This window comes from Coenobita brevimanus, chromosome 44, assembly GCF_032717465.1.
Source record: "Coenobita brevimanus isolate Jiangsu-jjx chromosome 44, ASM3271746v2, whole genome shotgun sequence".
Taxonomy (NCBI): Eukaryota; Metazoa; Arthropoda; class Malacostraca; order Decapoda; family Coenobitidae; genus Coenobita; species Coenobita brevimanus.
Window position 1 is genome coordinate 9330 of NC_136997.1, and position 13171 is coordinate 22500.

General features: G+C 44.9%; 1 protein-coding gene across 1 annotated transcript in view; it reads left to right on the forward strand.

Moving 5' to 3' along the window:
- The first annotated feature begins 298 nt into the window (after positions 1 to 298).
- LOC145398120 (uncharacterized) overlaps positions 299 to 13171 on the forward strand; it is a 17975-nt gene continuing 5102 nt past the window's right edge. The window contains exon 1 of the mRNA XM_080271073.1: positions 299 to 460. Coding sequence (XP_080127199.1) covers positions 299 to 460 — 162 coding nt within the window. The remainder of the gene's footprint in view (positions 461 to 13171) is intronic.

Genomic DNA, 13171 nt, shown 5'->3' on the forward strand with positions numbered 1-13171 from the left:
CATAAAACAGACTTTACTGATCTACCAGAAGACCCGCCGACAGGTCGTAAAAATACCCCAGCTAATACCAATACACCAGTCCTGCATGAGACAGCCCTAGCATGTATTCAATATGGATGGTGGGTGTTGGCGCCGAAGTGGTGACATGTAGAGGTGTATGGTATGAGGGAGGACTACTGAGCCTTGAGAGCAGGCTGTGAAGCCTATGCCCAGAGTCGGACACATTAAAAAAAATATAAGGATGCTGTTTATATATACTAATGTATGGTACTGCCCACAGGTTGAGAACCTACTGGAGATGAATCAGCGCATCAAGACGCTGGTGCAGGATGGCATGGTATTTGCCGTCCAAGAAGACCAAGGTGGCATCCGGTCCTCCAGGATAACCCTAGAAAATGACCAGATATACATGCACTGCCTTCAGGATCAGCCACCACCCCCCCACGCCCACACACTGCAGGTAACTCCACCACTCTGACATGTACCATCAACTCTCTCACCTGTTTGACTCTTACTCCTTAACAGCCACATACACCACTGATTTTTATCTTGCCTGTGCTATACTGTGTCCAGCTGCATGTTTCCTATGCACGTCAAACCACTGACTCACTCCCCCATCATTGCTTTTATACTTCATTCAACTTTTCTTCACCAGCGTTTATGTCATCACCAAACTTTTCTTCCTTAATGCATTTCACCTCCGTTTTATGTTGCACAACAACCTGTTTGTTCCTCAGCATCAATAGACTTGAAATGCTTCAGTGTTTGCTGTGTTTACATAACATCCTGTTTGTTCTTCAGCATCAGTAGACTTGTAATGCCTCAGTGTTTGCAGTGTTTATCACTGAGTTTCATCACAATAGTCTGTAATGGCAGTGTCATTCTGTAGTTCAAAGCAGTTATTGGTTGTGACCTCATTCACGTTGTTAAGTAATGCCCCATTTATCCAAATGATTCATAACCCAGACGCTGTTGTCTGGCTGTATTAAACCATTATATGTACATTTTTCCATTTTATCCAGATAAAATGCTTGCATCCAGGTGGAAATTATGGCTGCAAGAACATTTTTGTTGGGCTGGAAGGGATTAGCCCAGTGGCGCCGCGGTGTCTGGCTGGTAGTTCACCCAGTGTCCGCTAGAGACCCCCTCGGCCCTTCCCATGTTCCCACATGTTGACCGTGTAGTGAACAGCTCCTCCTGTATAGTTGTTATGGTGGCACACGTGGTGTTTTTTGTGGTTGTTCTCTACCTGCTTCAGGCCTTGCTATTCCTTGCATGCCTCTTCCTAGGGTGTGTAATGATGGCCCCTCCACCACAGAAAAGGAAGAGGGTAGTGATGACTTTGGAGAAAAAGCAAGAGATCCTCGGTTAGATTGATGCGGGATAGTCGACTCCCAGCATCTTAAAGAAGTACGACCTGGTCCGCTGAACCCTGCATGACATCAGGAAATCCCGTGACAAACTAACCCAGTACACAGCAGACTTTGGCAAGAGCAACAGACGCAATGCCATACGGAAGGCTATGGGCATCCTCAGCATACCAGTGTCAACCATTCGACATTGATCTGGTACTGCCAGCAACGGGCTGCAGGAGTGCAAGTGCGTGGTACCAAGTTGAAAGGCGCTGTTGGGAAGATTGCCCACCTTCACAATGTCCCTGACTTCAAGGCATCTGAAGGTTGATAGTTCAGGGTCAACCTTCAACATGGCCGTACAAATCGTACAACCAGTGGCAAAGCTGTTGACGCCAGTGAGGAGGGGGTGGAGGAATTGCATCAGATACTGTTACTGTAGGCATGACTGAGGAGGGTCTTGCGCCCGGTCAGATCTATAATACTGACAAAACTGGCCTCTTCCACCACTTAGTGCCTACAGACACTCTGGTAGATGAGAAGGAGAAGCATGTACCTGTAGGCCTTGAGCCTGGTCCCAGAAATTTGACCATCGGTACCATCTGGCGGGGCAATTTCTGTCGTGCATTTTAAAATAGCAATATGTCTCTACTTTTCATTTTTGTATGATAGCACTTCGAAAGCAGTAGCTTTTTATTCATAAAGAGCCACTTTTCAATGGTACTGATAATCAAACTTTTCCGAGGCGGTGTGGGTGTATGGTAAGTAATGATCAGTAGAGTTACAAAATAATCCTTCAAACCTTTAATACTGAAAGTATTCAATCACATTTATCTATATAACAATATATAACACATTTATCTATAAAACAAACTTGTGTAACAAAACTGCTTCTGGTATGAGAACTGTAAATACCTTGTGTATGAAATATACATCAAACTATCACCATAATACAAAAATTATACAATTATCAGTCTGAATACATATGAAAATAATAATCAGTCAAAATGGCTACCTACTTTACAATATACAGTCACACATATCTCCCTAGATCGTCCATAAGGTTCCTAAGTGAAAGAATAGAAGACTAAACATTTAGACTAAGCAAATTATTATTACAATGGATATACCTATAGCGCCAAGCCACACCCGGCTATTTGGCACTTGACAAAGCAAAGACTTCATTGAAATAATCTGAAAAGTATGTAATTTGCTTGTTGTTTGTGTTCATTCTAGTGAATGTAAGTAAAAACTAAAAAGAAATTCTGAAAATATTACACCCATTCGTCATGTGCTTCATCATCGCTATCCTCAGTGTTGTCATTCATAATCTTAACTTGTATTTGGTTGCTACATGTTTGTAGCTTGCGGAGTTCTGAACAAGGCAATCCATTCGCAAGACATGGACATGTTGGATTCTTGCATGAGCGTGAGCATTTGCAGGAGAGTAGTTCCAGAATAGCATCAGGGGCAGCAGGAACATCAGACCAATCAGTCATGAGTTGCTCATTGTTATCCAAATTCTCTGTATACCAGCCTCTTCCTGTTGGGGGAGGAATAGTTGGGCATCTTTCCAATGACTGCTTCCACACTCTTGCCTGATAGTTAGCACGCTGACAATGCTGATACAGAGCGGATTTACACGGTGGTAGCTGCCAGGATTCAGCCTCTCCTTTCTTGGCACAACAGATTTGGTAACGTAGCTCATCCACTCTAGTTGCTCCCTGGATACTGTACAGGTGACACGTGAAGGCCTCTAACTTCTGAAAGTGCTCCTGACTTAGGTTCCAGCCCTCTCCAACCCTCTGCAGGGCCTCTCGGTGTTCTGTGTTACCTTTCATTAGTTTCAAAGCAGAGACCTTCCCCTTTCCTGCAAAGGCACTCACAGTGTCTCAGCCCGTCATGGCATGAAGACCCAGACGTGCTTTTGTGTTGTCTGGTCCAAGTGTGGCTGCAACTTTGGTAACATCTATGTACTTTACTCTGTTTTTGGTACCACTTTTTATATAGATGCTGCTTGGGATATCACTAGAGAAGGCCACATATAGCACTAGAATGTTTGTGTCATCTGATACAACCTTCATTGCTGTATAGCCCTGTGAGGCTGCATGGGCAGCATGAAGAAGAAGTCGTGTGTCTGCTTCTTCTTGAGTGGACTTTAATCCATCCACTACCATGGAACCATGCTCAGTCAGTCGATAACAGGTTTCCCCACAGGTGACATATATGACTTTGCCAACAAACCGTCTCTGGTGTCTTGGATGTTTCTACTCATCTGTGATGACCTTGATTAGGTTTTCCTTGTTTCTGGAACTGGCAAGGAACTTTCTCCATTGTTTGATGGTATGGCCAGGTGAGATGCTCTTGAACTGGGTAGATTCAGACTCACCTCGCCGAACTCTCTCAGCAGCTTTGATGGAATTTTCTTGGTACACATCGAATACAACATCAATGCGTGGAGAATCATCACCTTCTGCAATTACAATGGAAAGAGCATGGTCAGCAACTTCAGCAAGGGTTTTTGGGTGCCTCTTATTTTCTGGATCAGGGCCATACCATCAATAAGACAAGCAGCTTTCCCTGGCACACATTCCGCTGGACAGACATTCTTCTGTAGCTCTTTGGCCAGTGCAGCTTTATTTGTCTTTCTGAGGCTACCATCTGCTGTTGCTAGGGACCATGGAAGAGGGCCTAGTGGGTACTGAAAAACCTCCTGCAGATTCAAACTTCTGCTCTGAGCAATGAGTACCATGTGAGCAAATAGATTTCGGTCAGCTTTCATGATTACTTCCTTTGGAGTGTTGCTATTTGTCTTCTTTTTCTTGTTCAAGTTGGCAAATGTCTTCAGGTTCAGTTTGGGCAGAGGGTCGTGGAATTTCTTGACTGGTGGACTGCTTTGTAGCCTTTCCTCTCTGAAATTTCGATATGCTCTTTGTTCTAATTAGATGTTTTGGTGGCTTAAGCTGTCTTCAGGTCACCCCATAGACAATATCTTGGCCTACAGATTCAATGAGGCGCTGAATTCTTTGAGAAAGGGAAGCTTCATCCTGAGGCCCTGCTATTAAGTGTTGCAAGAATCCCTTTAGGTTGCTTGGAATAAAAGCTGAAGAATTGTTCAGTTCTGATGCAAGTGGGGGCCAAGATATGGACACACTATGCTTTCTTATCGAATTATGAAGCAAGTGAGCTGACTTTTTCAAGAGTCCTTCAATGTCGCATTTTGATTCCAGGTCCTCTACTGTGTCCATCAGAATGACATTTTGCTTGACTAGTGCATTTCGGGACAAGTTATCAGGGTACACCAGGACCTTTCCCTTTGCATCTTGTACAAAATGCAGACTCTCTCCAAATTCTGTCTCAAGATATCTTCTGACATGTTTCTTTGTAGAATCTTCCACCTTATGAACTCCCTCATGTAGCATCCAGCAGGTCAGTTTTGTCGTAAGCTCAGTCAGCTTAATTACCCTGGGGTTTTCAAAAACATCTTCTCTGATATAGGCAAACAACTTCTGAAAGGATTCCTTCATTACACCTGGATATTCTTCTAAGTCTGTTTCTATGGGAATTACCTGTGGCCTTGTTCTGGTATAGCTTCTGTAGCATGATCTATGATAGTGGCCATCTGCTGCTACTAAAGCCCTTGCCAATAAGGCTAGGATCCTGCTGTCTTGCTTGGAAATTGCTGTGTTCCTAAGAGTATCATCTGACCGTAGCTCAACACATTGTGTAAGTCCCTCCCTTGTCCGGCTGCCTGGCATAAATTTGTCCTTTTCACATATGATACAGACCTTGCTGTATATTCTAGACTCTTCAGATACTGTCATTGATCTCCTCTGGAGTCTTTTTTATTTCAAATTTTTCCTTGTCACTGGATGCCTGTTCTGTACTTTGTTTCGACTGAAGGTCCCTTTTCATTGTGAACAGACTTCTACATTTCCTATGGTAGTGAATTTTTGGAATGATGCCCTCTGGAGTTTCTTGGGCAATGTTTAGAATTGGTAGATGTTTCTTTATTTGTGCTGCCTTAAGAAGTGTGCTCCATGAGTTCATGTCCCTCAAACAAGAGAGATTCAGGGTCAGTTTTTCATCACAAGTACTGCTATGTATAATGCATTCTGGTACAGTTTTTGCACGTTTTGAAGGACCCGGTCCATCTTAAGCATTATCACCACCACCATAACTTGACGCTTGACTTACATCCAATGTCCTTTCACTGTCCATTTCTACAGCTAAGCATGCAAGCTACCTGAAAGTGAAAGATACAAATTAGTTGTACATTCTCAGTTTAGCAACTATACGTTGAAAGCACCGAGTATCTGGAAGTATCTATAATCAACATTTTGAATTTTTCCAGTCAAATAAGGATGGCCGACTCTCTTAGGCATTTGTAGTGGCCACCAGGGACTAGGAAATACTCCATAACATAAGTTTAAACACCAAGATCATGTTTCTACCAGTAGTAAAAGTAAAGTTATAGACCCTTATCAGTTAAGGGGGCGGCCATTTTTATATGGCCAATTACTCATAAAAAGCTACTCATCTGCGACTGCTATCATTTCAAATTTTTAATCAAGGACATGAGGGAATTCAAAAATATCAATTAGAATTTGCCCCACCAGATGGTACCGATATCGACTCAGGCTCATGGACTACTGACCACATGTTGTCTAAGCAATGGGTATCTGCTTTACACTGTGCTGGTGCTAACAGGATGCACTGGCTGATGCCCGTTATTGCTGGTCAGGCACAGCAGCCCCATTGCCTTTGTGGGCTAATGGTTGTCCTTCCTGTTGTGTGGTACCATTCTGTGAAAGCCTGGTTTACCTCCAAGATCTTCACAGATTGGTTCAACAGGCATTTTGTCAAGGAGGTCATCCATTATCAAACAGAGGAACTTGAAATCCCTTGTGACCAGGTAAAGGCTCTTCTACTGGACAATGTTCCCATGCATCCCTTCCAGAAGGAATTGGTTGCAGATGACGGTCACATTAGGTGCTTGTTTTTACCACCTAATACCACTGCTCTGATTCAACTGATTGACCAGGCTGTTACCATGGCCACGAAGAGGCTGTAGCGATGGAGATTCATGGATGAGGTGATGGTTGTTCTTGAGGACGAGGACAAGCAGAGTCAGGGGCTGGACACACGAGGGCAGAGGGCACTGGAAAACATGCGGTGCTACAGCCTTAAGTCTGCAGTGTTCAGCTGAGCAAGTGCATGGAAGGAAGTCTCTGTGAAAACCCTAGAAAGTGGTTGGTCTTGTCTCCCTCAGGGACACGAGAGCAGACACGACTTTCTGGGCTTTGACAAGGATGACTTCCACACTCAGCTTTGTAATGCAGGCGAGGCTGTGGATGTTGATGACGTGTGGGAGTGGTTAGATGAGGATGGGGGCAATTCCGGCTTTCAGGTTATGTCTGATGTCGAGACTGCCACTTCTGTTGCTGCTGCCCGACCAGAAGAGAGTGACAAGAATGACAAGGATGACCCGGAGAACTACATTATTCCAGCCATCCCCCACCTGAGCACATTACGGGCACATCTTGAGCAGGTGCATGAGTATGCTGAGCACCTGGAATGTGGCAGAGAGATGGTGCCTTTTCACCTTGTAGAGGATCGGCGTTCTGTGTGGCAGAGAGTCATCCGAGACCTGAATCATCGCTCCTATTGCCAGTCCATGATCGACTCCATTTTCAGGCCTCTGACCCCTGTCCAGTCCACCTCTGCTCTGCCACCATCACAGCGTCAAACCACACCTTCAGCAAAGAAACCACAACCCAGCACATCGTCAGCCATTGTGTCTCCCCTGGACGTGAGTTTGCAGTTGTCTTCTTAGTTACCTGAAGTTAGCAGTCCATCACCACATACCACAGTTGCTCCCCTGGACCAACTGCCGAAGCTCCTTGTTGACTCTGACTGCAACTAAGGTCATCAGGATGTACAGTGCAGTGCATCAGGGTACGCCACTAGACCACATTGGATGTACAGTGCAGTGCAACAGAATTGCCAGTTGCAGTGCAACAGAGTCAAGGAGCTAGTGGGTTATTCAGCACGACACCCTGCCAGGAATCATGGGTGTTCTTCTTGATTTTATTCTAGCTTACTGCACTGTACCATGATTGATTCTGTTTTACAATGATGTTATTCCATTCTACCATTATGTTTTGTGTGCCCACTGCATTTTTCTTGTGTAGCCGTTTTTTCATGCTTTTTTCATGCCACTAAAGGTTATGGCCCTGCAGTGGTGATTGCTTGTGTGTGGTTGATGGGTTTACTTAACCTTGGTAATTGCTTGGCTGTGGTTTATAGGTCTGCTTGACTAGACAGAGTAGTGTTAAACACCAGGAACAAGTGTTGTACGATGTACTGTAGTGGCCTTTTACACTGGCTTTCAAAGTTAGGTTATGTGTGAAGGGGGGCCAGGGGAGAAGTCCATTATCTGGACGGGTCCATTTTGTGGACATGCCTTTGGCTGTATTACGTCGGATAATCGAGGGATTACTGTACTTCCATCAGTGAAATGTGGCAGGAAATTCACCCACAAGTATACACATGGTGGTGCGGTTGATAGAGCACTGGACTCCCAATTCAAGTGCCCTGAGTTTGAGTCCCACTCAGACCGCACTGCTTGTGTGGGTGAGGTGAGCTTTCCCTTGTCAAGTGTAACTCAAAGCACACTGTGGTGCAAGACCCGCAAGGGTTTGAAACTCAGCGGGGTAAAGATTAGGCGGTGTGTCCCCCTGTGCCTACGCCTCACTCCAGCCTGGGTGAGGCTTGGCAGTATGTCGGTGCTCCTCGGCAGCAGTCAGGGTCAGCCTGTTGACCCCCTTAGGTTAGCATAGTACATTAACCACCTGTGTATTTTATGCCACTGACTGCCATGAATAAATAAACTGAAAATTATTATTAAAGTACTTGCACAGATTCAGTGTTACACATCTTAATGGCATTAGTTTTTGTGCCCAGCAGTTGGAAGAAGTTTTGTTGTGTTTATCTGATGGTTCCCTGTAACCCAGTAAACCGTTTACAGCGCTGGGTGGTAACCATATTACAGTGCCCGTTAAATGGGTGGATGCAAATGTGGCATCCACCCATAAACCAAACCACACTTTTCCCAGTGTATGGCTGTGGTGAGGCACTGTCAGCCACAAGTGAATACCAGTACACTGCATGTGATAACCCTGCAGGGGTGGTTACTTGTCTGTGGTTGATGGGTCTGACCAGAAAGACTGGGGCTGATCCCACAACAACCTATCAGTGTATACAAGGCATCAGCTGTACCATGAACAACCTCAGTGGGGACTGAACAACCTCATTGGAGAACAACCTCAGTGAGACTGAACAACCTCAGTGGGGACTGAAAAACCTCAGTGGGGACTGAACAACCTCAGTGAGACTGAACAACCTCAGTGGGGACTGAACAACCTCAGTGGGCACTGAACAACCTCAGTGGGCACTGAACAACCTCAGTGAGACTGAACAACCTCAGTGGGCACTGAACAACGTCAGTGGGCACTGAACAACCTCAGTGGGCACTGAACAACCTCAGTGGGTATTTTTTGTACAAGTCTGGAGTCATTTGCTTTGATCCTTTTGACTAAGTAATCCAGAACTGGTTATGTTGAGGCAAATTAGAGGAAGACTCCAGCCCAGCACCTCAGACCAACTTTATGGGGCCAGGAAAGGCTTGTCATATACTATCTCCATTGTTCACCCTTAAATTAACTTGGGTTTTGAGGTGATAAAGCTTCTTTTCAAAGTAACGTGTCAATTATAGTAAAAAGAAAGTTGGTCGTACCTTGAAGGCTGACTTACACCGCTGACGACAGCAGTTACATCAACCTGTTTGCCACTCGTTGTCCACACCTTTGCTCCTCGTTCAACTTCTCATTATCGGCCATGTCTTCACCTCTTTCAGCGTCTTTACTCCAACCATTTTCAGCGTCAATATATTGCCATAGCCTCAGAATATATATCAGTTTGTGAGAGACTAACGAGGAGAGTATGTGAGTGAGGTGCAGGGGGAGAAGCTGAGGATGAGATGGAGGAATGGAGTAGAGAGGTATATGTGAGAGGGGGTGTGAGCTGGGGGGAGGGCCGTGCAATGGCGGCAGACAGGGAGAAGATGGTGATTTGTTTGTGGCCACCCCTTACGGGATCAAGGCGTCTGGCAGTAGGTAACCAAACATTGGATACTACCAATATTACTATACTCTTTTCACTCTAACTTGGCCAAGATTTTCACAGTTTTTCAGCTTGTTTCTTAGTTCAGTGGCAGAATGAGACAATACTATGGCCCTACATCCTTTCCACAGCACATCTTTGTGACTAGCATCATAGAAAGACAATACTATGGCTCTATATCCTTTCCATAGCACTTCTTTGTGACTAGCATCATAAAAAGACAGTACTATGGCTCTATATCCTTTCCATAGCACTTCTTTGTGACTAGCATCATAAAAAGACAGTACTATGGCTCTACATCCTTTCCATAGCACTTCTTTGTGGCTAACATCATCCTCCACCATCGTCATCGTCATCATCATCATCATCATCATCATCATCATTGGGACCTCCTTTCCCACCTTAGGACAGGGTGAGGAGTAGCAATCTCCAGACAGCCCAAATTTGGCCAGACCAATGGGCCTCGCTTCCATTCGCTCATCATTCAGGCCCCCGGAATCCCGGCTCTATCTGATACCCCCAAAACATTCGATACGTTCTGTAGCTTCACATAAACATATCGGATTGAGTCAATCCGGACGCTGCCACGTTATAAAGGGTTGCTAAATCCCTGATCATGCACTTCTCCTCACAACATTCATCCAACCAGCTCGATCTCTTGTCAGTCCCTAGCCTCAACGACTTCCAAACCTCTCTTCCTCACACACTCATCCACCATATCTCTCCACCTTCTCCTTGACCTACCTCACCTCCTCCCTTCTTCAAATTCGCTCAGATATACCTTCTTCACCACTCTATTGTTATCCATTCCCTCCACATGCCCATATCATCTCATTACACTCTCTTCGATTCTGGTGTCCACCGACTTCCTCACTCCGCAACTTCCATGAATCACATTATTTCGTATCCTTTCCACCCTCTGTACTCCACATACATTCCTCAGCAGTCCCATCTCCACTGCTGTCTTCTTGACTTTTCATTTGCATGCCACACCACAGTCGTACATCCATATGTTAAATTTGGCACTAACACTCCTTCATGTAAGCCTCGTGCAGTTGCAACACCCAAGCCTCTGTTTCTTATCAAGGCCTTCATTGCACCAGCTACTTTCCTTCCTTGTGTCACTCTACTTTCCACTTCTTTTGCACATTTTCCTCTCTTTTCTATCACTGTACCCAAGTATTTGAGCTCTCACCAATTCCAGTCTCTCTCCATTCACTGTAATATTGCACTGGGAGTCACCTTCTCTCTCAGTAACTATCACTTTACTTTTTCTACATTTACTCCCAAGACATGACGCTCACAGACATCAGCAAAACTCTGCACTAAACTACCAAGTTCTTGTCCGGTACTTGCAAGCAGCACTGCATCATCAGCATACAACAAATATGAGATATTCCATCCATCACCATTCATTACCAACGCCAGCCCTCTGTCCATTACTCGTGTTTTTACTTCTCTCATCACCCCATTCATATAATATATATATATATATATATATATATATATATATATATATATATATATATATATATATATATATATATATATATATATATATATATATATAACAACCATGGGTATATCATACATCCTTGTCGCACACCCACACCGATCGTGAACCATTCACTTAGATACCCATTTACCCTTAAACACTCCTCACCACCATCATAAAACTCTTAACAGCACCTAGCAGCTTACCATCTACACCATACATGCACAAAACCTTCCACAATGCTTCTCTGTCTACTTTGTCGTATGCTTTTTTCAGATCCTAGAATGCCATAAACACCTTATAATCCTTCTCACAAGCCTTCTCCTTTATCTGTCTCACTGCAAATATTTGATCCACAAGTCTCCTTCCACCCTGTTCATCACCCACAAGGACTTTTGATATCTCTCTTACTTTCACTGTAATAATTCTTCCATATACCTTTCCTACCACACTCAGTAAGCTTATGCCACGATAATTCTTGCATTCACTTCGCTTTCCTTTATTTTTGTACAGGGGTACAATCACAGCCTTTTTCCACTCTGTTGGCACAGTTTCACTCATCCATGCCTTCTTACATATCTCCAACAAGCACTTCATTCCACTCTCTCCACTACACTTAATCATCTCTGCATACACCTCATCAACCCCAGCTGCTTTCCCATTTTTCAGCCGCTTCACAGCACTCTTCACCTGTGCGAGTGTCGCGTCTCCTGGCACTGCATTCCTTCTCTGCACACCCCCAAAACCAATCATGTTTACAGCCGCTACGCAGCTGCCAATTTTAGGCCAGGTTAGAGTAAAATGAGTCTAGTTTAAGAGGTTCCTAGCACATCTTCTGTAGCTACTTAACCTAGTGCTTCTTTTTTACTTATCATATTTTACCTTAAATTGGCTAAGAGTGTTAAAACCTGAATAAAAATATGGCAGGGATAAGGGACTGAATAGGGAGGCTGCCAGAGATCGAGCAGCGTAGAAAGTGGCCATTAGGTGACCAAGACCAACGCATGCATGTTGGAGCCTATACCAGTAATACAGTACTGAGAGTGTGACCTCAGGGATAAAGGACTGAATAGGGAGGCTGCCAGAGATCGAGCAGCGTGCAGGAAATCCACCATTAGGTGACCAAGACCAGCGCATGCATGTTGGAGCCTGTATCAATACTACAGTGCTGGGAATGTGACCTCAGGGATAAAGGACTGAATAGGGAGGCTGCCAGAGATCGAGCTGCATTGAGAGCCACCATCAAGTGCCCAAGGTAGACGCATTGAAGCAGGTTAGAGCCTTTATAAATGATAAATACTGAGAGTGTGACATCAGGGGTAAAGGTCCATAGGGAGGCTGCCAGAGATCGAGCTGGGTGGAGAGCCGCCATTATGTGACCAAGGCTGACGCATGGAAGCAGGTTGGAATCTTTATAAATGATACAGTACTGACAGTGTGACATCAGGGGTAAGGGAGTGAACAGGAAGGCTGCCAGAGATCGAGCTGGGTGGAGAGCCGCCATTAGGTGACCAAGACAGATGAACTGAAGCAGGTTGGAGCCTTTATAAATGATACAGTACTGACAGTGTGACATTAGGGGTAAGGGAGTGAATAGGGAGGCTGCCAGAGATTGAGCAGCGTGTAGAGGTGCCATTAGGTGACCAAGGCTGAGGCATTGCTGCTGGAGCCTTTATAAACAATACAAAGTGTGTGGATTCAGTAGTAATGCTAAGTCAGTCCACTTCTACACCAAAGTACAGTACATGCTTGGCTGTCATCAACCCTGGCAGGTACTTGCATCAGTCAAATGTAGCTAAACACTTGGTAACTACACAATTATCACGGAAAAGATATTCACCCACAGGTATACAGTACAGGCCAAGAAGCACGGCTAAATTACACCACCATTTTTTTATTGACCTGGGGGGAGGGCAGCGAAATGGCAGGGAATAGGGTGACATGGAGGCGATTTGTTTGGGGTGTGAGCTGGGAGAGGGGCAGCGAAATGGCAGGGGATAGGGTGACATGGAGACGGTTTGTTTGGGGTGTGAGCTGGGGGGAGGGCAGTGACATGGCAGGGGTTAGGGTGACTTGGAGGCGATTTGTTTCGGGTGTGAGCTGGGGGGAGGGCAGCGAACTGGCAGAGGATAGGGTGACT